We start from the raw sequence: 25,174 nt of genomic DNA, 5'->3' as shown, positions 1-25,174 counted from the left end.
GTTGGCACATTGTATAAATCGTAAATAAAACAAAAAACAATGGTTTGCAAATAATATTGAATAGACTGCAAAGACAAGATAATTAACATTCAAACTGGAAAACGTTAATTTTTGCAAATATTAGCTCAATTGGAATTTGATGCCTGCCACATGTTTCAAAAAAGCTGGCACAAGTGGCAAAAAAGACTGAGAAAGTTGAGGAATGCTCATCAAACACTTTTTTGGAACATCCCACAGGTGAACAGGCTAATTGGGAACAGGTGGGTGCCATGATTGGGTATAAAAGCAGCTTCCATGAAATGCTAAGTCATTCACAAACAAGGATGGGGCGAGGGTCACCACTTTGTGAACAAATGCGTGAGCAAATTGTCCAACAGTTTAAGAACAACATTTCTCAACAGGCTATTGCAAGGACTTTAGGGAATTCACCATCTACGGTCTGTAATATCATTAAAAAGTTCAGAGAATCTGGAGAAATCACTGCATGTAAGCGATGATATTACGAACCTTGGATCCCTCAAGCGGTACTGCATCAAAAAGCCACATCAGTGTGTAAAGGATATCACCACATGGGCTCAGGAACACTTCAGAAAACCACTGTCAACAACACCCAGAAACGCTTCGCTGGGCCCGAGCTCATCTAAGATGCACTGATGCAAAGTGGAAAAGTGTTCTGTGGTCTGACGAGTCCACATTTCAAATTGTTGTTGGAAACTGTGGAACAAAGAGGAAAAGAACCATCCGGATTGTTCTAGGTGCAAAGTTGAAAAGCCAGCCTTTGTGATGGTATGGGGGTGTATTAGTGCCCAAGGCATGGGTAACTTACACATCTGTGAAGGCACCATTAATGCTGAAAGGTACATACAGGTTTTGGAGCAACATATGTTGCCATCCAAGCGACGTTATCATGGACGTGCTTATTTCAGCAAGACAATGCCAAGCCACGTGTTACAACAGCGTGGCTTCATAGTAAAAGAGTGCGGGTACTAGACTGCCTTTGGTCCAGACCTCTCGCCCATTGAAAATGTGTGGCACATTATGAAGCCTAAAATTGCAGAAGGGAGACTGTTGAACAACTTAAGCTGTGCATCAATCAAGAATGGGAAATAATTCCACTTCAAAAATGTGTCTCCTCAGTTCCCAAACATTTACTGAGTGTTGTTAAAAGGAAAGGCCATGTAACACAGTGGTAAAAATGCCCCTGTGATAACTTTTTAGCAATGTGTTGCTGCCATTAAATTCTAAGTTAATGATTATTTGCAAAAAAAAATTAAGTTTCTCAGTGTGAACATTAAATATCTTGTCTTTGCAGTCTATTCAATTGAATATAAATTGAAAGGATTTGCAAATCATTGTATTCTCTTTTTATTTACCATTTACACAACTTCACTGCTTTTGTATCATAAAGATAAAAATGTAATACTTTATAAAAAACGGAAAAAAAACAACCGCCACCTCTACAAATCCAACTACAATATGGATATATGGCTAGTAATTAACAATTTAATGAATAATATTAAAGTAAGTCTAAAAAAGAATAGTTATAGATTATTTACAGGGTAAGAGTGTTTTATAGGAATTTGCTGCAAAAATTAGGGATGTGTCGATCGATCGGCCACAACAGTCAGTATCGGACGATTTAAAAAAAAATGTATGTGGTACCTCAACTTACCAGCTCCATTGGTTCCACGACCAAGCTCGTAACTCAAAACTTTTGTATCGCAAATCAGCGTTGCCCATTGAAATTAATTTAAATAATTTTGATCCATGTTTGCCCCCTCCCCAAAACACCAACATTTTAACTGGTAACATGCCTTTTAAAAAGAAAAATAAACTTTTAGGTAAGAAGTATTGTTTGAAATACATGTACTACAAATTACTACAGTAGTTTTATGAAATAATGTAATAATGTTGCACAGCATTCACCTAGGAGAGCGGACTTCTGCAGGTGTCTCTAATGGGCTGGTTTATGTTGTACACGGACGTCTTTGAGAAATGGAACGCAGGTATGTCTGTCTACCAAAGGTAATACTCGATCATCCAGTTTGTAGAGTCAAGAGACAATACAAAATGAAACACGTCAAACAGGCCATCGGCAGCTTCTCCATATTTTCATGGATAAATGTAGGTCGTATGGACGTCTTTGGCTGCATGGCGTGAAGCCTGGCTCCTGTTTCGTGTGATGCGGACTGACGGCGCTGCCCAGTCGCAGAGTTGGAAAAAAACAAACTTGTAACACAAATGTATGCTTGCAACTTAAAGAATTAAAAAAAGTCGAGAGGCAGAACATATCTTAAAATACTCATAAGTTGAGGTAGTACTATACCTGGTACACTTTAAAAAGGCTAAATGTAACAGTGTTTGCAGCAGAAAGTAACCAGCTAACAACAGGAAATGAACATGTAGATTATTATATGATAGCATTTGTATCATTATAGCAGATAATATAACAGCAACTTATGTTGCATGAATAGTCATTGAAGATGGGTGTGTTTAGCAGACATAAACAACAATTAAGGGGAGGCCAAATTGATTTTTAAAACGATTGGTGTTGATACCAAGGATAGTATGAGTATATGACCGATACTACGTGCATAAAACACTAATATTTTAACATATATGCAATTTCATTTTCCGAATTTCATACAGGCAACATCTTACTATGTTTTACTTTAATGCACCGCGTTTATTTGTTCAAAACTTGCTCACAGATTTATTAAACTATAGTCGGGGTGCATTTTGAAGTTAAATGTGTATGTCAACATGTCAGCGGAACAATGTGAACTCTCTCTGAATTATGTGAGCTCCTGTTTTAATACCAGTATTGAGCAGATTATTGCTACCCAATACCAGAGGTCTCCAGTGATGTTACTCACCCTGCCATAGCTGACATCAAGTTGTTCTTCTTAAGACTACAAATTGGTTGAGAGTGAGACAAAATAATCTGCGCTTCTGCTGGTGGCAGACAAGTACTGTAGTGAATTACAAATGTACCTCAACTACGTCTAGATAACTATTTGACAATGAAAATTAGAAAAAAGTAAACCAAACTACTAGGGATGTAACGATTTTTTAGAAACCTTGGTATTATGGTTTCAAAATCTTCTCAAAAATGCCGTGACGAGTGACGGTATCAAAAACTTAAGTGTGTGGTTCATTTTCTGCCTCTTTTACTTGGCGGGTCTGAAAATAAACTACATCTCCCAGAATCCTCTGCACGGCGCGGTCCGCAATGTGGGGGGGGGTGGGGGGGGTGGGGGGGGGGGGGGTGGGGGGGTGGGGGGGGGGGGTGGAGCGAAAGAGAAAGCAGAAAGTGAAATGTGTTCCACTTCGTAGTAGATGGTGAGATTGAATTTTTTAAAACCCTGCTAACAATCAGACAAACAAACCCTCTGTGGCCGAGGTAATAAAGTGCGGCATTCTTGTCTCCAGACCAAAACAGACTCGGTCAAGGCGCGCCGTGCCAAAGGAAAGCAACGGCTTCACACCAAACTACTTGATAAGCTACCATCACCCGGAAAAGATGAAGCTAGCAAAGCTAAACGTAAATTTTTGAAGTGTTTCCATTATTAAAAGTTAAAATGTGAGTTCACTTTTCTGAGAAACTGCATTTTCAAAACTGATTGGAAAAAAATGTCCACTGTAGAGGACACTGCTTCTCTGGAAGTAAAACTCGGGAGACACAGTGGATGTTCCCGCACAATTATTTGCACTTAAAAATACATGTTTGTAGTAATATATATGATTTGAACATGTTAGCATTATGTTTATGTTCAATTACAGTGAGTGTGTTAATCCTAAACTTCACTTTACACCCTATTACATGTTTTTGTTTTCATTAGACATATACCACAATAATATCGTACTGCAGCCTTAATACCATGATTTTGATATCGTTACATGCCTACAAACTACAGTACTGCTTAAATGTAATCAAAGGTAGCACATAAGCAACCCGATTTGAGAAATCTCCACAGGTTTGTTCAGGACATGTCATTGTTCAGCATTCTGACATTCAGGCACCGTTGACGATGGAATGTCTCTCTCTTCACCTTTTGTCATGCGACTTGAAGGTTGGCAAACACTCGTAGGACAGAACCTGAGTCAGCCTGGATTTACTTATGTTTGTCAGGTGATTAAAACTAAGCAATAATACAAATGTGTAAAAAAGCTAGAAAGGTACACGTTAAGCACACCTTTCACTGGTTGGGTTTAACGTGAAAGAACATAGCAACGACCAGACACACCTTTGTGAAAAGTCACCAGACAAATGCTGCTTGTGATGTCTCTTTTCAAGTCTCTGCTGCCCGAGAGTGCAGATGGATTACTGTAAGTATTTTGTTAGATAGGTTACACAAAATCCCCTTACAGGAGGTTGTTAATATAAGGAGATGTGAGTGTATTCTGTAGTTTGAATGATTTGGCAGGCCATGGTTATGCACCCTCACTCATCACCCTCCAGTGTGAGAGTGTGTGGAACTCTAATCCATCTGGCTGCTCAAAGGATTACCCACTCCAATATTCTCAACGGGAGCATGAGGGAACTTGTCCCATTGGAGTGTGCATGTGTGCGGTTACACAATGGGTTAAATAAAGAAGTCCTAGGCAAGGGGAATAATAGAACTCGCCATGATTTCATACAAACACCAGAGGGGAAAATATTCAACTTGTCAAGCGCATTTTTTTTAACGTTCCAATCTCCATCTTTATAGACAGAAGAAGAATTAAGACAGTTATATGGCAGTTAAGGATAGAAGAGTTATTGACAAGAAGTTTGTCAGAATTTAATTCCCTGAACACTTGTATCAATGAGATTAGGTTGTGTAGACACAATGTTTTCAAGGACAGGGAAATTCAAGTTTCATTGCTTAGCACTAACCAGCAGAGGGTGCAATTCATTCAGGCCCAACCAGTTTGGTGATTAAAGGGGAACTGCAGTTTTTGGGGGGAATTTTGCCTATCGTTCACAATCATTATGAGAGACATGAAAACACATGCTCTGTTTTTTTTTGGGGGGGGGGGGGGGGATTATAAAGATGATAAAAAATGCTTGGAAGATGCGGCAAATAGGAGTCACTGTTGTAGCCTTCAAAACCTCGAAAACAACTTCCATCAACGTTTTATATACACACTGCAAGTATATATGTAATGTAGTAACAGACACCTTCATAACAATATGTAATATGTACAATATACATACTGCAAGTATATATAGGGGCGTCCATGGTAACGTTGCTTGGATGGCAACATATGTTGCTCCAAAACCTGTATGTACCTTTCAGCATTAATGGCGCCTTCACAGATGTGTAAGTTACCCATGTCTTGGGCACTAATACACCCCCATACCATCACAGATGCTGGCTTTTCAACTTTACGCCTATAACAATCCGGATGGTTCTTTTCCTCTTTGGTCCGGAGGACACGACGTCCACAGTTTCCAAAAACAATTTGAAATGTGGACTCGTCCGACCACAGAACACTTTTCCACTTTGTATCAGTCCATCTTAGATGAGCTCAGGCCCAGCGAAGCCGACGGTGTTTCTGGGTGTTGTTGATAAACGGTTTTCGCCTTGCATAGGAGAGTTTTAACTTGCACTTACAGATGTAGCGACCAACTATAGTTACTGACAGTGGGTTTCTGAAGTGTTCCTGAGCCCATGTGGTGATATCCTTTACACACTGATGTCGCTTGTTGATGCAGTACAGCCTGAGGGATCGAAGGTCACGGGCTTAGCTGCTTACGTGCAGTGATTTCTCCAGATTCTCCGAACCCTTTGATGATATTATGGACCGTAGATGGTGAAATCCCTAAATTCCTTACAATAGCTGGTTGAGAAAGGTTTTTCTTAAACTGTTCAACAATTTGCTCACACATTTGTTGACAAAGTGGTGACCCTTGCCCCATCCTTGTTTGTGAATGACTGAGCATTTCATGGAATCTACTTTTATACCCAATCATGGCACCCACCTGTTCCCAATTTGCCTGTTCACCTGTGGGATGTTCCAAATAAGTGTTTGATGAGCATTCCTCAACTTTATCAGTATTTATTGCCACCTTTCCCAACTTCTTTGTCACGTGTTGCTGGCATCAAATTCTAAAGATAATGATTATTTGCAAAAAAAAAAAAATGTTTATCAGTTTGAACATCAAATATGTTGTCTTTGTAGCATATTCAACTGAATATGAGTTGAAAATGTTTTGCAAATCATTGTATTCCGTTTATATTTACATCTAACACAATTTCCCAACTCATATGGAAACAGGGTTTGTACAATATACAGACTGCAAGTATATATATAATGTAGTAACAGGCACCTTCATAACATAATGTAATATTTACAATATACACACTGCAAGTATATATATAATGTAGCAACAGACACATTCATAACAATATGTAATATATACAATATACAAACTGCAAGTATATATATATATAATGTAGTAACAGACACCTTCATAACAATATGTAATTTGTACAATATACACACTGCAAGTATATATATAATGACAGACACCTTCATAACAATATGTAATATGTACAATATACACACTGCAAATATAAATATAATGTAGTAACAGACACCTTCAATGATCATGATACATGCAGCAAATCATGCGTGTATCGTGATAGACAGCATATGCTGTCAAGCTAGCTGTGTACAAACAAAACATGACATAAAATTTTACACATACTGTAATATGATTGTTCATGTTTTCAGTCAGTACAGATTGGTGTTCTATCACAGTGTTGTGTATTACAAACTCAAACTTGTTTCGTGCTGTCGTAGAAGCTACATTATCTCTTGCCGTAGTTAGCTTCTATGCCCAATATCAAAGCATGCCGATGTGTTAGTACGCTAGAAAAATAGTTTCTCAGTGGTAGTTCTTACAATAACAATTTGCTACAGTTTGGTTATTTTGCAGGTTACAGAACATAAATGAAGTATTGTTGACGTGTTTTGAATGCATTTTTAAAGTGATGGAGTGGTGGAATTGATTGCTATCATTAGCTGCATTGCGAGCCACCAGAAACAAATGTTAGAAAGTGGAAAAAAAACAAAAAACCTTTTGTCATCTTGTCTCTCATAAGGATTGTGAACGATAGACAAAATAAAATATAAAAAAACAATGCCGTTCACCTTTAAACCACTTGTTTTCAAAGTGTAGGAATACAGCGAGCCTCCCTTCAGAGGCCTTCCTGACAAATTTTTTCTGGGACCAGTTTTTTGCTCTTGACTAAGGAAATTATTAGTTTCACCTTTAACGCACAATAACTAAAATTACCGGTAGCGTAATTATTTTTTTAAGCTGCTGCGCCTCCTCTTAAGTTTTGACCCCTTTAAGTTTCCCCCCTGCCTCACACTTTAAAAACAGCTGACCTAAACAGAATGTCTTCATTCAAGTTATGAAAATAAACCGGAAAAAAACAACGTTTAACCAGGCCATGACCATTTTGCAATATATCGTTGTATTATTTTTTGTTAAAGAACTTACTAATTGGTTATTTTGAATGAAATTTGAATGAAAATTTGTCGAAATGACACCAACAAGTGGCCACAGCTAAAACAAAGCGCTGTAAACTTTAAGCTACCTCATCCTAACACGGGAGGTAAGTTAGACAAGCCTACGTAGCCAAAACACAAGTGGTGTACAGATGTGCGAGCTGGCAAAGCACTACATCTAAACTCTGACCTCATCTGTTTACAGAGAATGGGACGAAGGGATGATGGGTAACAGGATCAGCAAGCAGGATACATGGACGGGGTGTGGAAAATGGAGATTGGGGGGTTAGGTATACCATGTCAGCATGTGTGTGTGTGTGTGTGTGTGTGTGTGTGTGTGTGTTTAAAAAGCTGAATTGAAGCAATTTAAAAGTTAAATGCTACTCAACTATTGATGGGGATTTCTTGTGTTTGTAATTTCAGTGATAGAAAAATTCTAAAGCACATGGAGAAAAGACAGAAGAGAAAATCTGATTGATACTGATTAAATCACAATTTGGCATTTGGATTAATCACAGGTTATAACTCGCAACTTAAAAAAGAGCCCAGTATTTGGATTTTATTGTCAGAATGTCATACAGGAATATTTTTAAGTATTTTTCTTGAATGCACAACATTAATTTGCTCTAAATTTAGTAACAGTTCGATTTAGTCAGGGTTTATTTTGAAGTGAAATTTGCAAGTCCATTCACTCATCTTTGCACTGATGTATGCATTGACCTGCTCACTGATTGTATAACAACCCACGCCGCCTGTTACATGACCACCCAAGGTTAAGGTGAAGAAGAATGTCAGATCAAAATAAACTGTGTGATTTATCTGGGTATATACATGATTAATTAGATTATTTTGTGTGATTGACCACAGGAGTTACAGGAGCCATATGTACGAATTTCATGTCAAGTCATTAAATGGCCCTAAAAGGTCAAAAGGCATTAATAAATCATCTACTTTTCCAATACTCTATAACTGATAACAGTAGTTCAGCCAGGATATGCTAATTTCAAAATGAGATGTACAGCCCCGAAATATTGTTATTGTTTTCATTTTGATGCCCCGCCCTCCACTGTTTGACCAATTAGAAAATCTGTGAGTGTGTCACATCCAGGTTCGAGCTACTACCACTGGTAAAGTTACTAAACATGTTAGACCTTAGTCAATCTATAAGTTACCATTCTCAATTTATTCATGACAAAGCCAGGAACAAAACCGGGATTTGTATCAGGGATACCTTTGAAAGATGGAGACCATTGAAGGCGAAGAAGAGTTCCTCCTTGATAGGTAAGTAAGGCGTTTACGTTTTCTTATTAATTGAAATAAATGGAAATGGACATTTGGTATGTAAACTATATTGTCCAATACAGTCTACCTACTCAGTGGCCTAGTGGTTAGAGTGTCCGCCCTGAGATCGGTAGGTTGTGAGTTCAAACCCCGGCCGAGTCATACCAAAGACTATAAAAATGGGACCCATTGCCTCCCTGCTTGGCACTCAGTATCAAGGGTTGGAACTGGGGGTTAAATCACCAAAAATTATTCCCGGGCGCGGCCACTGCTGCTGCCCACTGCTCCCCTCACCTCCCAGGGGGTGATCAAGGGTGATGGGTCAAATGCAGAGAATAATTTCGCCACACCTAGTGTGTGTGTGACAATCATTGGTACTTTAACTTTAACTTTAACTTTATAATATTGTCTAACAAAGCTAGTATGTTCCTGCAACCAATGCTTAGTGTGATGGTGCTTAGCTCCTTGTGTAATGCTAAGCATGCTAGCCCGTTCAATGACACATGGACATACAGGCTAATGGGCATATATTTATCCCGTTGGCCTGTATGTTGATGTGACATCGAATTGACAGGGCAAAATATATTTTCGACAAATAAATCCTATGTGGATATGGGTAGTCCATCCATTTTATACAGCTTGTCCCTTTCGGGGTCGCGGTCTCAGCTACATTCGGGCCAACACAAATAGACAACATTGACACACTAGGGACCATTTAGTGTTGCCAATCAACCTATCCCCAGGTGCATGTCTTTGGAGGTGGGAGGGGCCTATCCACAGGTGCATGTCTTTGGAGGTGGGAGGAAGCCGGAGTGCACGTGACAGGGAGAACATGCAAACTCCACACAGAAAGACCCCAAGCCCGAGGATCGAACCCAGGACCTTCGTATTGTGAGGCACATGCAGTAACCCCTGTTCCACCGTGCTGCCGGATATGGGTAGTGTCAGTGCCGGTTTCCTTCTCCATATGCTGATAGGCTGGGAAAATGGGTTCCAACATTAGCACAGCTGTCATGGCAATGTGAAACGTATGGAAAAAGCCAAATAACATGATAAAATAAGTCCTCATTGGTGTTTGCATATTGTGGACTACATGTACCAAGTTATATGGCAATCTGAAAGGTTTGAAACTGTAGCCTATAGGCATACCTTGGTAAAATGTCTCCTCTTTAGTTTCGGGCGTACATTAGGCTGCTAAGCATGCGCTACTTATTTTCACCAGTATAACCATTGCTAACATTGGTTGTAGTTGGGTTTTAGTCTTTGTTTTCTGATAGTACTGACAATAACCATATGACTGTTGTGATATTGTTCGCAGGCATGACCTACTTCTTTCTGAAAGTAGCCTCATTTCTGTGTCAAATGTGTTGATTAGAGATTGGTTATTGACAAAACGCTTGTCTATTCAGCTATTATGGTCCTAGCACCTCAACTCTTAGTAAGAAGCACTGGAATTTAAGTAGCCCAGTCCATCCAGCTGGATTCGGCTGCGTATCTGGCAACCTCAGTCAGGGAGAGGGGGAGGGGACTACAGATTTTTGACCGTGATTGCAGTACCATTTCTGGCCAGATTCCTACATATGGCTCCTTTAACTTGTTATTTTTGACAGTCATAACTTGTATAGCTCTTTTCTTCCGAGAACAAAAGTGCTACACACCGAGAACCCAGGATTCATTCACATTATGGTGTTGGCCAGCTACATCTGGAGCCACAGCTACGGTGGGGTCGATTGAGGCATACGTGGCTGACAAGTTGACAAGTCATGCCAATGGCCTCAGCGACCACCAACAAACATTTGTTCTCATTCATACAACAGTGTGGGCTGCACAAGTGACTGTAATGGAGGGAGGGTGTTTGAACCGTCAACCTCTGGTTTCCGAATTTATTTTATTTTTTTATTTAAGTATTTTTTTGACAGGGACAGTACAATTAAACATTGCTACCCACAGGCAACCGATGTCCAAGTACATAAGACTTCTAGCCACAGGCTAATTTGCAACCCTTGTCCCTGGTTAGGCTTTTAAAGAAAAGTAGAGAAAAGTGGAAAACACATACCAAAGGATTAAGACAAGTACAAAAATAAAAACACATTGAAAATAATTGGCCCCATTTGTCCACACTACATCCAGTTCTAGTGCTCACACTTCTGATTTTCCTTAAGTCACTTTTTTAGTTTTGTGGAGAAAAGTTGAATGTCCGACTGTGACTTTAACTCCAGTGGCAAAGAGTTCCACAGATGTGAGAACTTCACTGAGAACACAGACTGACCCAGAGTGGTTCGCCACCTTTTTACTCTACAGCTCCCACCCACCGCACACCTTCACTACTGTACCTTTGTATTTCTTGACACATCACATCAGGGGCTAATCCATTAAGACACTTAAAAATAGCTTTTAAAAATGAAACATTTATAAAATTATCAAAACTCATCATGTTATATTTTTGAGTAATAAGGCAGTGATGATGATGATTTCATCTACCTCCTGGGCCACTGCCACTCTTAGAATCCTCTTTAACCATTTAAAGTTTGGTTAGACACATAGGTTTCTTGGTTCAATTAGATCATTTTAGTTGTTATTTAAGTTCGTTTTCTGTCCTACTATATTGTCAAACATATTGTAATTAATTGTGCGCGCGTTTCACTTACCTTGATCTTCTGCTGGATGTGTCGGAGAGCGTCGGCAGTGCCCATGTCACCATCTTCCTGGATGCAAACAACGTCCAGTTTCATTTTTACCTCCATCTTCAGTTTTGTGTCTGTGCTCATCATCTTCTGGACCTCCTTGGTGGTGATTACGATCACCTCTAAAAACAAAGCAGAGCACAACTGCCGAATATTAGTGTAAAGCTACAACTTTATTAAGTGTTTTAGGGAAGTATGGGAAAGAACATTTTTTCTCTATTTAACATAAAAGTTAGGGCGTCACAAAACAAATATAAAAAAAATCACACTAACATGCGATTATACCCGGGGAGTCTTTGCTGCCATTGTTCTATACCTGCTGACTGCCGAAGCCTCCAATGAGGATCGCTGGCTATCAATAATCAGCTTGCAGCAGGAAAGATTGTATTAAGATTAGATTAGAAACGTTTATATTTCTACTTTGTTGCTGTGATTATTCTGATCTGTGCGGTAAGAAGCTAAAAAAGTTTGGGATTTTTTAAAACTTTGTACTGTCTAACGGCATAGGAGCTGTCATTCCAGTGTTGTACAGTGTTGTATCGATTACCAGAAAGCAACCTGCATATTTACAGTGCTAACAACCAGAAAAAAGGTAAAAATCTACTTTGGCAGGCAGGCAGCTGATGCTATTTTATATGCTTGACTGGTATAAAAAAAGTTGTATTCAAAAACATGGGGTCATGTGAAAAGATGTTAGTGTAACTACAGTTTGTATGTTATTGCTAACGAGTTTTATCTAAATATCAAAACACTAATTCTCCAATCAACAGCTTTTTAAGTGTGTATGTGTTCAATTGTTAAATAAATACAGTACACAATTCAAAAAATGTATACATATTCAGGTTATGTAATGTGCTTTGTACTTTACTATTTGAATGTCAATGACTGTTATAATGCATTCATTCATACTTTAGATTTTTGCTCTTGTATTTAAAACTGTGCGAGTTTTAAGAATATTTTTAAGCATTTTACTAATTCACATGTGTTAAAAGTGAAAATGTCAGTGTTGAGAACATGCATTTCTATACATTTTAAAAAATACTAAACATCACGGCAAGCAGAAAACTCATTGTTTATTTCAACTATTTCCTCCATCGAGGCTATAAAGTGTGATTTAATCTGATTACTTGATTCATCAAACAAACTAATCAATAGTACATATGGGTAGTCCATCCATCCATCCAGACCTACTCAGTGGCCTAGTGGTTAGAGTGTCCGCCCTGAGATCGGTAGGTTGTGTGACCCATTACCTCCCTGCTTGGCACTCAGCATCAAGGGTTGGAATTGGGGGTTAAATCACCAAAAATTATTCCCGGGCGCGGCACCGCTGCTGCCCACTGCTCCCCTCACCTCCCAGGGGGTGATCAAGGGGATGGGTCAAATGCAGAGGACAAATGTCACCACACCTAGTCCTAGTGTGTGTGTGACAATCATTGGTACTTTAACTTTAACTTAACATAATTGTACAGTTGAGTGAGTGAGCGTGCCATCTTAATAAATATTTTCAGGCTTTTAATTCAAAATAACGGTATTTTTGGACCTCCCATTAAGAATGACAGAGAGACCATGTTGTAGTTTTTAGCACTTCCATATCGAGTCTACTGAGAGATAGAAGTTAAAACTGTACGCTACTTTGTTTCAGGAATGCGGAGGACTTTAGCATGAGTGTGGATGCATGAGCCAGTCTGCCCTAAAACAAGAGGATAGAGAAAAATAAGGAACTTAGTGACTACAACTTTGGACTATAACTGAATAAAAATGTCAGACTCGCACCAAGCTCTTCGGGTAAACCGCTACCATATATGGCGAGATCCACTGAAGTAACAAGGGCAACATATGTCCCTCAAGTCTCAAATTCCAAACGGCTTGTTTTGAGCAAGTTTGGAGGAAGGCAAGATTATTTTATAAATATCTCCTCAGTGGTTAGATTTCAAATTGTTGGGACTTATTGGGATGTCGAATACACAAAAACAGGTACTATCAAATAAAAAAAAAAGTTGGTTTTGCATTAAGGGGTTGCTTCAAAGCAAAAAAGAAAAATGATGAGTGTAATAATAATAATGAACAGTGTGATTTATTTGAAAAGTAAGCACAACAATTGTGCCAGAGAATCACAATTTCAATTCTAAACAAGAAGCAGCCCTAATTGGGGCAGTATAGCTCGGTTGGTAGAGTGGCCGTGCCATCAACTTGAGGGTTGCAGGTTCGATCCCCGCTTCCGCCATCCTAGTCACTGCCGTTGTGTCCTTGGGCAAGACACTTTACCCACCTGCTCCCAGTGCCACCCACACTGGTTTATATGTAACTTAGATATTGGGTTTTCACTATGTAAAGCGCTTTGAGTCACTCGAGAAAAGCGCTATATAATTCACTTCACTTCACTAATATCCACAATAGGAATATTCTTGAACAGGTAAGACTCTGCATCCTGCTGCTATAATATGAGACATGATAGATCTGGCATCTCACTAAACACCTTTAAAAAGTGCTCATATCACAATTACATTTACTCAATTGACTACAGTGAAATCTGGAAGTTAGAATACAATCATGACGCAGTGGCTGGGGGACAGGCTGTGATCCAATCTCGGTGGACTGCAGCATGTATGATTACAGGACGAGTGCGGCTCATGTCACATGTCCATTAGTATAATCCCCCAAATGAAGCTTCAATTCAAGCAGATAAAAACATGGGCAGACCTTCTTAAATGTGTCTAGGAATTGTTGCCTTGTCTGTATAAAATGGTTTGCTCACTCGCTGTGTCCGCCCAGTAAAACTCAATTGCAGGCCTTTGGCTGACTGGCAGCACACTTTAAAAAGTGCTGCCCACCCAGGGTGATAATATATATATAGAAACATACTTTTGTTCAGGGCAGTGTGGAGCAAACAGCTTTTTACAATGAACAGCCCTGTTTACTGGCAAGAACAGCATACTGCAACAAATCCTTTATAAGCCCAACGTTTGTGGACGTGGACATGTTGCCACACCTTAGTAGTAGTATGTGGTCAGGAAACACACATACATCAGGATAGCAGCTTAAGTGTACATTTGGACCTCACACAGTGAGTGCAACACACACAGAATGTTTTCCAAGCAGCAGGAGGAGATGTTCAAATCATTTAGTGTTAGGTTTCCTCTTTTTCACTATTGAAAGTTACCTATTTGGACTAGGGGTAGGCGACATGGCCTAAAATGAGTGATGTTACGAGATGTGCCAAGGCTTCGAGGCGTGTGTCAAGTAATTTTCCGCAAAGCCTGTATGGAGGTTTCCTTGATGTACAAACCCCGTTTCCATATGAGTTGGGAAATTGTGTTAGATGTAAATATAAACGGAATACAATGATTTGCAAATCCTTTCCAACCCATATTCAATTGAATGCACTACAAAGACAAGATATTTGATGTTCAAACTCATAAACTTTTTTTTTTTTTGCAAATAATAATTAACTTAGAATTTCATGGCTGCAACACGTGCCACAGTAGTTGGAAAAGGGCATGTTCACCACTGTGTTACATCACCTTTTCTTTTAACAATCCTCAATAAATGATTGGGAACTGAGGAAACTAATTGTTGAAGCTTTGGAAGTGGAATTCTTTCCCATTCTTGTTTTATGTAGAGCTTCAGTCGTTCAACAGTCCGGGGTCTCTGCTGTCGTATTTTACGCTTCATAATGCGCCACACATTTTCAATGGGAGACAGGTCTGGACTGCAGGCGGGCCAGGAAAGTACCCGCACTCTTTTTTTACGAAGCCACGCTGTTGTAACACGTGCTGAATGTGGCTTGGCATTGTCTTGCTGAAATAAGCAGGGGCGTCCATGGAAAAGACGGCGCTTAGATAGCAGCATATGTTGTTCCAAAACCTGTATGTACCTTTCAGCATTAATGGTGCCTTCACAGATGTGTAAGTTACCCATGCCTTGGGCACTAATGCACCCCCATACCATCACAGATACTGGCTTTTGAACTTTGCGTCGATAACAGTCTGGATGGTTCGCTTCCCCTTTGGTCCGGATGACACGATGTCGAATATTTCCTAAAACAATTTGAAATGTGGACTCGTCAGACCACAGAACACTTTTCCACTTTGCATCAGTCCATCTTAGATGATCTCGGGCCCAGAGAAGCTGGCGGCGTTTCTGGATGTTGTTGATAAATGGCTTTCGCTTTGCATAGTAGAGCTTTAACTTGCACTTACAGATGTAGCGACCAACTGTATTTAGTGACAGTGGTTTTCTGAAGTGTTCCTGAGCCCATGTGGTGATATCCTTTAGAGATTGATGTCGGTTTTTGATACAGTGCCGTCTGAGGGATCGAAGGTCACGGTCATTCAATGTTGGTTTCCGGCCATGCCGCTTACGTGGAGTGATTTCTCCAGATTCTCTGAACCTTTTGATGATATTATGGACCGTAGATGTTGAAATCCCTAAATTTCTTGCAATTGCACTTTGAGAAATGTTGTTCTTAAACTGTTTGACTACTTGCTCATGCAGTTGTGGACAAAGGGGTGTACCTCGCCCCATCCTTTCTTGTGAAAGACTGAGCATTTTTTGGGCATTTTAGCCTGCACACCTGTGGGATGTTCCAAATAAGTGTTTGATGAGCATTCCTCAACTTCATCAGTATTTATTGCCACCTTTCCCAACTTCTTTGTCACGTGTTGCTGGCATCAAATTCTAAAGGTAATGATTATTTGCAAAAAAATATGTTGTCTTTGTAGCATATTCAACTGAATATGGGTAGAAAATGGATGGATGGATGGATGTATTCCGTTTATATTTACATCTAACACAATTTCCCAACTCATATGGAAACGGGGCTTGTACATTGTGTAGTGTAGCATGTGTAGCTATTCCTCGTCCTCTAGTGATAATATAACTTGTAAAAAAACATATTTTAGTTGCTGCCTTGGAGGCGAGGATTAATGACTTACAAACGGCTTTGTACTGTGGAGGAACATTAGCAGTTAGCTCGCTAGTGAGTACGCTACATTAGGATGAGAACACGTTTGTGTCGCCGTCAAGTTTGCAGGGCACCTCTACAATGTGTCATCAACATGCATTATCATGATATGGCGATGGTATTAAAACATCTATTGTTGGCCAAATTCATATGATTTCAATCATATATTTTGCACAAATCTAATGTGGATAGTTTATATCTCTCAATGGACACTTTCCTTAGTAGTTTCTTCCAGCTGCACCTTAGGGGCTGAAACATGGCCATGATTCATGTGACGTACCCACAAGATAACTATTCAAAACTGGGTGGAAATCAGCATATTCTTGTCTCAAGGTGCCACGCATTAAAGCAATATGCAATAATTAAATTTCAAAAATCTGAATGCAGACAGACTGATCTTTAGTCTACATCATGCTGTTAAACTGAAGAAATAACTGACAAAAAGTATACAGTAGTGTTGTAACGATACCAATATTTTGGTACCGGTACTAAAATTATTTAGATACTTTTCGGTACTTTTCTAAATAAAGGGGACCACAAAAAAAATGCATTATTGCCTTTATTTTAACAAAAACTCTTAGGGTACATTAAACATATGATTCTTATTGCAGTTAAGTCCTTGAATAAAATAGTGAACATACTCGACAACTTGTCTTTTAGTAGTAAGTAAACAAACAAAGGCTCCTAATTAGTCTGCTGACATATGCAGTAACATATTGTGTCATTTATCATTCTATTATGTTGTCAACATTATTAAGGACAAGTGGTAGAAAATTAATTATTAATCTACTTGTTCATTTACTGTTAATATCTGCTTACTTTCTCTTTTAACATGTTCTGTCTACACTTCTGTTAAAATGTAATAATCACTTATTCTTCTGTTGTTTGATACTTTACATTAGTTTTGGATGATACCACAAGTTTGGGTATCAATCCGATACCAAGTAGTTACAGGATCATACATTGGTCATATTAGGTTAAGTTAAGTTAAAGTTAAAGTTAAAGTACCAATGATTGTCACAAACACTAGGTGTGGTAAAATTTGTCCTCTGTATTTGACCCATCCCCTTGTTCACCACCTGGGAGGTGAGGGGAGCTTGATTTAACCCCCAATTCCAACCCTTGATGCTGAGTGCCAAGCAAGGAGGTAATGGGTCCCATTTTTATAGTCTTTGGTATGACTCGGCCAGGGTTTGAACTCACAACCTACCGATCTCAGGGCGGACACTCTAACCACTAGGCCAAAGTCCTCATGTGTCCAGGGACATATTTCTTTAGTTTATAAACATAATATTAATTTTTTTTTAAACGAAAGAAGATGTGATGCCAAAAAAAAATCGACATAATCATAGTACAGGGGTCGGCAACCTTTACCACTCAAAGAGCCATTTTGACCCATTTCACAAAATAAAGAAAACAATGGGAGCCACAAAACTCTTTTGAAATTTAAAATGAAATAACACTGCATACACAGTTTTTTTTTGCTTTGTGCTATGTATAAACCAGGGGTCTCAGACACGCGGTCTGCACCTTAATATGAAAATGTAATGTTAGTGCGGCCCGCGAGTTCTATATGAATGCCGCTTGACAGCATTGCACTTGCCAACCCTCCCAATTTTTCCGGGAGACTCCCGAATTTCAGAACACCTATTCTCTCGAATGTCTGCTGATTTTCACCCAAACAACAATAATAAGGGCGTGCCGTTATGGCACTGCCTTTAGCGCCCTCTACAATCTGTACAAACAGCTTGCCAGCCCAGTTACATGTTGTATGCAGCTTCTGCAGACACACATAAGTGACAGCAAGGCATACTTGTTCAACAGCCATACAGGTCACACTGAGGGTGCCCGTTTAAACAACTTTAACACTCTTACTAATATGCGCCACACTGTGAACCCACACCAAACAAGAATGACAAACACATTTCGGGAGAACATCCGCACCGTAACACAACATAAACACAACAGAAGAAATACCCAGAATCCCATGCATCACTAACTCTTCCGGGCTACATTATACACCCCCGCTACCACCAAACACCCCCCCCCCCCGTGCGTCAGTTGAGGTGGGCGGGGTTGGGGGAGGCAGGGGTGTATAATGTAGCCCGGAAGAGTTAGGGATGCATGGGATTCTGGGTATTTCTTCTGTTGTGTTTATGTTGTGTTACAGTGCGGATGTTCTCCCGAAATGTGTTTGTCATTCTTGTTTGGTGTGGGTTCACAGTGTGGCGCATATTAGTAAGAGTGTTAAAGTTGTTTATATCACAACCCTCAGTGTAACCTGTATGGCTTTTGACCAAGTATGCCTTGCAGTCACTTAGGCGTGTAAGCATAGACCGCATACTATATGTGACTGGGCTGGCACGCAGATAGCATGGTGTAAAAGCGGACGCGACGACATGTCGTAGAGCAGTGGTTCTCAACCTTTTTCAGTGATGTACCCTCTGTGAATTTTTTTTTAATTCAAGTACCCCCTAATCAGAGCAAAGCATTTTTGGTTGAAAAAAAGAGATAACGAAGTAAAATACAGCACTGTGTCATCAGTTTCTGATTTATTAAATTGTATAACAGTGCAAAATATTGCTCATTTGTAGTGGCCTTTCTTGAACTATTTGGAAAAAAAGATAGGTTTTTATTTATATTTATAAAGGATTTTTGAATTGTTGCTATTATTAGAATATTTTTTTTAAAGTCTCACGTACCCCTTGGCATACCTTCAAGTACCCTCAGGGGTAGGCGTACCCCCATTTGAGAACCACTGTCGTAGAGGACGTTAAAGGCAGTGCCATCACGGCACGCCCTCAATATTGTTGTCCGGGTGAAAATCGGAGAATGTTTGCCCCGGGAGATTTCCGGGAGAGGCACTGAAATCCGGAAACCTCCCGGAAAAATCGGGGGGGGTCGGCAAGTATGCAGCCGAGCCGCATCAGAGTGATCAAAGAGCCGCATGCGGCTCCAGAGCCGCGGGTTGCCGACCCCTGTCATAGTCGTATCGACTAGACACGTGCCTGTACTTGATATAATTAAAGTGGAAGTTAGGTGTAGATCCACCAATGGCATTTGTTTACATTTTGATGCCGGTGAGCTATGGTGTGTAGTGAAGCATGTTTAGCTATACATCGTCCTGTAGGGATGATAATTGTAGGAAACGTACTTTATTTGTCGCCATGGAGACAAGGATTAGTGATTTAGAAGTAGCTAAAAGCTAGCCATGTCTTAAAGCACCTCTTCCTGAGGGCGATTCAGTGTTATAACTTCACCTTTATCGTTAGTTCTTAAGCCAAAATGCGTCCGTTCTCCCTTTTCTGTCTACACACTGTGTCTGCTTGTAAGTACTCTGTGATTGTGTGCGACCGAACATGCTCGTAAACCAGCAATGTCACGACGTGACTTCGACGGAGGCACGGGGGGGTGCGGGACCGGTACGTTTCAGAGACGATATCGTACCGAATATGATTCATTAGTATCGCGGTACTATACTAATACCGGTATACCGTACAACCCGAATATACAGTCTTTCATAATATATAATAATAATGCAAATAACAATTTAAAAGTATACAAATGCACTCAGGTGCTGAGAGAGACGCACAGAGTGAGATGTCTTTCTCCCTGTTTGAAGCTGGAGATGAACAAACTGATTGGCGGACATGCCTCTTGCGATTATTTATCGCACTAATTAAAACCTCTGGGTCAGTTTGATGTCGATGAATTGTAGTCGCCATAGTCAGAGAAGCATTGTAAAATGTAGTTCTCACCTTCAAAGCCCACCCTCTCCAACAGGTTGAGAGGGTACCACATGAGGGGCTTGTTGCCAACCGGTAGCATCGCTTTGGGGCTGTTGTAGGTCAGCTCAGTCATCCGAGAGCCCCCACCGGCCGCCATCAACACCGCCTGCAGCTCCATAATGTGCTCACAAAGGCTGCAAGACATGACAACTTCCATTAACAACTCTGAAAGAGAGCATTTCATATTCTAATTGTGGTGGGAAATGCTGCACATTTTCCCACACCAAGTAAATTGACCACCGGCAGCGCTGAAGTGAAAGTTAAAGTTAAGTTAAAGTTAAAGTCCCAGCGATTGTCTAGGTGTGGTGGAATTTGTCCTCTGCATTAGACCCTTCCCCATGTTCACCCCCTGGGAGGTGAGGGGAGCAGTGAGCAGCAGCGGTGGCCGCGCTCGGGAATCATCATTTAACCCCCAATTCCAACCCTTGATGCTGAGTGCCAAGCAGGGAGGTAATGGGTCCCATTTTTTTTGTAGTCTTTGGTATGACTCGGCCGGGGTTTGAACTCACAACCTCCCAGTCTGAGGGCGGAAACTCTAACCACTAGGCCACTGAGCTGGTCAGCTGAAATCGCGACTTTTTCATTGTACAAACATCATGGAATTATTTCATGATTTTGCCTTATGAGACATATGCATTATAATCAGTATAACACACAATACAAAGATTTTAGGCAAAAACCCACATATACATATTTGAGGACAATAAAAAAAACAAATATAGTAGACAAGTGAACACTATGGATGTTATACATAGTTATGGACGTCAATCTGATACTGGCCATATCCTTCACTGCTACCCTTTGATACTTGGATCAATCTCCTCACAGTATCAATCCGATACTGGCCATATCCTTCACTGCTACCCTTCGATACTTGGATCGATCTCCTCACAGTATCAATCTGATACTGGCCATATCCTTCACTACTACCCTTTGATACTTGTATCGATCTCCTCACAGTATCAATCTGATACTGGCCATATCCTGCATTACAACCCTTCGATACTCAAATCAATCTCCTCACAGTATCAATCTGATACTGGCCATAGCCTTCACTGCTACCCTTCGATACTTGGATCGATCTCTTCACAGTATCAATCTGATACTGGCCATATCCTTTACTGCTACCCTTCGATACTTGGATCGATCTCCTTACAGTATTAATCTGATACTGGCTATATCATTCACTGCCACCCTTCGTTACTTGGATCGATCTCCTCACAGTATCAATTTGATACTGGCCATATCCTTCACTGCCACCTTTCGATACTTGGATCGATCTCCTCACAGTATCAATCTGATACCGGCCATTACCTTCACTACTACCCTTTGATACTTGTAACGATCTCCTCACAGTATCAATCTGATACTGGCCATATCCTTCACTACTACCCTTTGATACTTGTAACGATCTCCTCACAGTATTAATCTGATACTGGCCATATCCTGCATTACAACCCTTCGATACTCAAATCAATCTCCTCACAGTATCAATCTGATACTGGCCATAGCCTTCACTGCTACCCTTCGATACTTGGATCGATCTCTTCACAGTATCAATCTGATACTGGCCATATCCTTTACTGCTACCCTTCGATACTTGGATCGATCTCCTCACAGTATTAATCTGATACTGGCTATATCATTCACTGCCACCCTTCGTTACTTGGATCGATCTCCTCACAGTATCAATTTGATACTGGCCATATCCTTCACTGCCACCTTTCGATACTTGGATCGATCTCCTCACAGTATCAATCTGATACTGGCCATATCCTTCACTACTACCCTTTGATACTTGTATCGATCTCCTCACAGTATCAATCTGATACTGGCCATATCCTTCACTACTACCCTTTGATACTTGTAACGATCTCCTCACAGTATTAATCTGATACTGGCCATATCCTTCACTGCTACCCTTTGATACTTGTATCGATCTCCTCACAGTATTAATCTGATACTGGCCATATCCTGCATTACAACCCTTTGATACTTGTATCGATCTCCTCACAGTATTAATCTGATACTGGCCATATCCTGCATTACAACCCTTCGATACTCAAATCAATCTCCTCACAGTATCAATCTGATACTGGCCATAGCCTTCACTGCTACCCTTCGATACTTGGATCGATCTCTTCACAGTATCAATCTGATACTGGCCATATCCTTTACTGCTACCCTTCGATACTTGGATCGATCTCCTCACAGTATTAATCTGATACTGGCTATATCATTCACTGCCACCCTTCGTTACTTGGATCGATCTCCTCACAGTATCAATTTGATACTGGCCATATCCTTCACTGCCACCTTTCGATACTTGGATCGATCTCCTCACAGTATCAATCTGATACCGGCCATTACCTTCACTACTACCCTTTGATACTTGTAACGATCTCCTCACAGTATTAATCTGATACTGGCCATATCCTGCATTACAACCCTTCGATACTCAAATCAATCTCCTCACAGTATCAATCTGATACTGGCCATAGCCTTCACTGCTACCCTTCGATACTTGGATCGATCTCTTCACAGTATCAATCTGATACTGGCCATATCCTTTACTGCTACCCTTCGATACTTGGATCGATCTCCTCACAGTATTAATCTGATACTGGCTATATCATTCACTGCCACCCTTCGTTACTTGGATCGATCTCCTCACAGTATCAATTTGATACTGGCCATATCCTTCACTGCCACCTTTCGATACTTGGATCGATCTCCTCACAGTATCAATCTGATACCGGCCATTACCTTCACTACTACCCTTTGATACTTGTAACGATCTCCTCACAGTATCAATCTGATACTGGCCATATCCTTCACTACTACCCTTTGATACTTGTAACGATCTCCTCACAGTATTAATCTGATACTGGCCATATCCTTCACTGCTACCCTTCGATACTTGGATCGATCTCCTCACAGTATCAATTTGATACTGGCCATATCCTTCACTTCTACCCTTCGATACTTGGATCGTTCTCCTCACAGTATCAATCTTATACTGGCCATATCCTTCACTACTACCCTTCGATACTTGGATCGGTCTCCTCACCCCGAATGCTCACTTTATGAATGACAGTATAGGGAGGTCGAGCACACATTGCAGCAACTACTGTACATACATACAACCATCATGTGATGATCATAAATTCAATCTTACAACAAGCTGATGTAACAAAAAAGGAGTCGGGGGTGAATGATGAAATGCATTTAAGGAAGGTCTAACCTTTACAGCAGTGCTAACCGGTGGAAACGTGAAATGTACACGACACTTAGACGACTAGATAAACATTGAACACATGTATTTATTTACCTTTCGCTGTCTCCTAAAAAGCCCCGTGAGCTCCCAGCAGAGCAAATTAGATGAGATGGCGGACACGTGCAAGTGAACACACGGAAGTGAAGGCGCTGCTGTCAAAGTTGTTAGCACTTGGCTAACAGCTGCTGCTGGACTTTGCGTGTCGGATAACGAGATGTCTAATAATCTTAAACCCTCTCAGACAAGCGACGAAGGAACAAAAATGACCCAATCACCGAGACTCGGAAAAGAATAGCATCACTCGAATGTTGATATCTGGGAGGTCGCGTTCGTTGTGAAGGTCCGACTGGAAAACAGGTCCACTGACAAATTGTTCCGCCAGAAACAGCAGCACTGCAAGTAAAAAACAAACAAAAAAAACACTACACTAGTAGTATAAATTCTAAGAAACAATGTCGTGAATATTACAATTTATTAATTGTAATGGCAACTGTGTGCTTTTTGAGTGATTGATTAAAACTTTTATTAGTAGATTGCACAGTGCAGTGCATATTCCGTACAATACATGGTGTTTACGTGACGTCACACATCCGGGTTATCCCGGGTCATCCGCCATCTTGGGAGGCAAACAAAACACACCTAGCCTAGTTGACACGCTTCACGATTATTGACAATAGCTTCGAGCAAACACTGGTGAAAGGCGCATAATGGTTATTTCCTGTTGGGTGAATGGATGTACAAATCGACGGGATGGATCAGTGCAGCGAGGATTTTTCAGTATTCCTAAAATTAGACACAACGAAGGAGAACAGACAAGGAAAATCAGCGAGGAGAGACGACGCTTGTGGTTGGCAAGCATCAACAGGAAAGAGGAGCCATCTCAACATTCCAAAATATGTTCTGATCACTTTGTAACAGGTAGGATTACGTCTCAATCTGTTTATTAAACATTTTAGAACGATGTATTGTTTATTTTTTTGTCAATTTGCTATTCTCGAAGCCCTTTATGGGATGGACCACGAAAGCGAAAGCCCCCCCCCCCCCCTCAGGATATATAGCGCCCATCTCAGCCCAGGTTGCTTGTACACGAAATGAGTTGTAGATCTCAATGGATAAAATATTTAGGTATCAACCTTGTCATAAGTTAGAGGAGTCCGACGTGTCCTCGCTAAACACATGGTTTTAATGTACGTTATATATACATACCCTGCCCACTACAAGCACTTTCTCGTTTGCAGTCATGCTTTTAACGTCGCTGACCCATCCGTTAATAAACTGGTTGTACGCCTCCAGAGACTTGAATGCCCTCAATTCCTCCATTGTATAGGCACTGGTGTAATTGACGAGGTAGTTCAAAATGTCTATGTACGTTATGGCCGGGAGGCATTTGTGGTCATACGTGAAACTTTGTTTCGGCACTTCGTACGGGTCAACGCCTATGCATTGTGTCTTCTGGTTGTATCTTTCCAACGTCTGGTTGTCCAAGCCTTCTTTATACTTCTTTTTTGCTGGTTTCTCGGCCATTATGCATACGTTTGTGAACGGGTTCGATGAATTTGCTGATGTTGTACCGGTGCGCTTGCCTTTTAAAATGGCGGATCGCGCGGAGCATCATGGGAAATCAGTCGGGCGTGAAAACTATGTATTGACCACTAAATGGTAACACCCGAATACG

General features: G+C 40.5%; 1 protein-coding gene across 1 annotated transcript in view; it reads right to left on the bottom strand.

Moving 5' to 3' along the window:
• Positions 1–23,851, bottom strand: part of eif2b3 (eukaryotic translation initiation factor 2B, subunit 3 gamma) — a 70,234-nt gene extending 46,383 nt beyond the window's left edge. Inside the window, exons 1-3 of the mRNA XM_061927687.1 lie at positions 23,554–23,851; positions 20,193–20,356; positions 11,436–11,593 (exon numbers count right to left, since the gene is read on the bottom strand). Of these exons, the coding sequence (XP_061783671.1) occupies positions 11,436–11,593; positions 20,193–20,340 (306 nt within the window). The 5' untranslated portion in view covers positions 20,341–20,356; positions 23,554–23,851. The remainder of the gene's footprint in view (positions 1–11,435; positions 11,594–20,192; positions 20,357–23,553) is intronic.
• Between the last annotated feature and the right edge of the window lie 1,323 nt (positions 23,852–25,174).

This window comes from Nerophis lumbriciformis, linkage group LG35, assembly GCF_033978685.3.
Source record: "Nerophis lumbriciformis linkage group LG35, RoL_Nlum_v2.1, whole genome shotgun sequence".
Taxonomy (NCBI): Eukaryota; Metazoa; Chordata; class Actinopteri; order Syngnathiformes; family Syngnathidae; genus Nerophis; species Nerophis lumbriciformis.
Note: the sequence above shows the minus strand (reverse complement) of the source record. Positions and strands in the feature narration are given on the sequence as shown.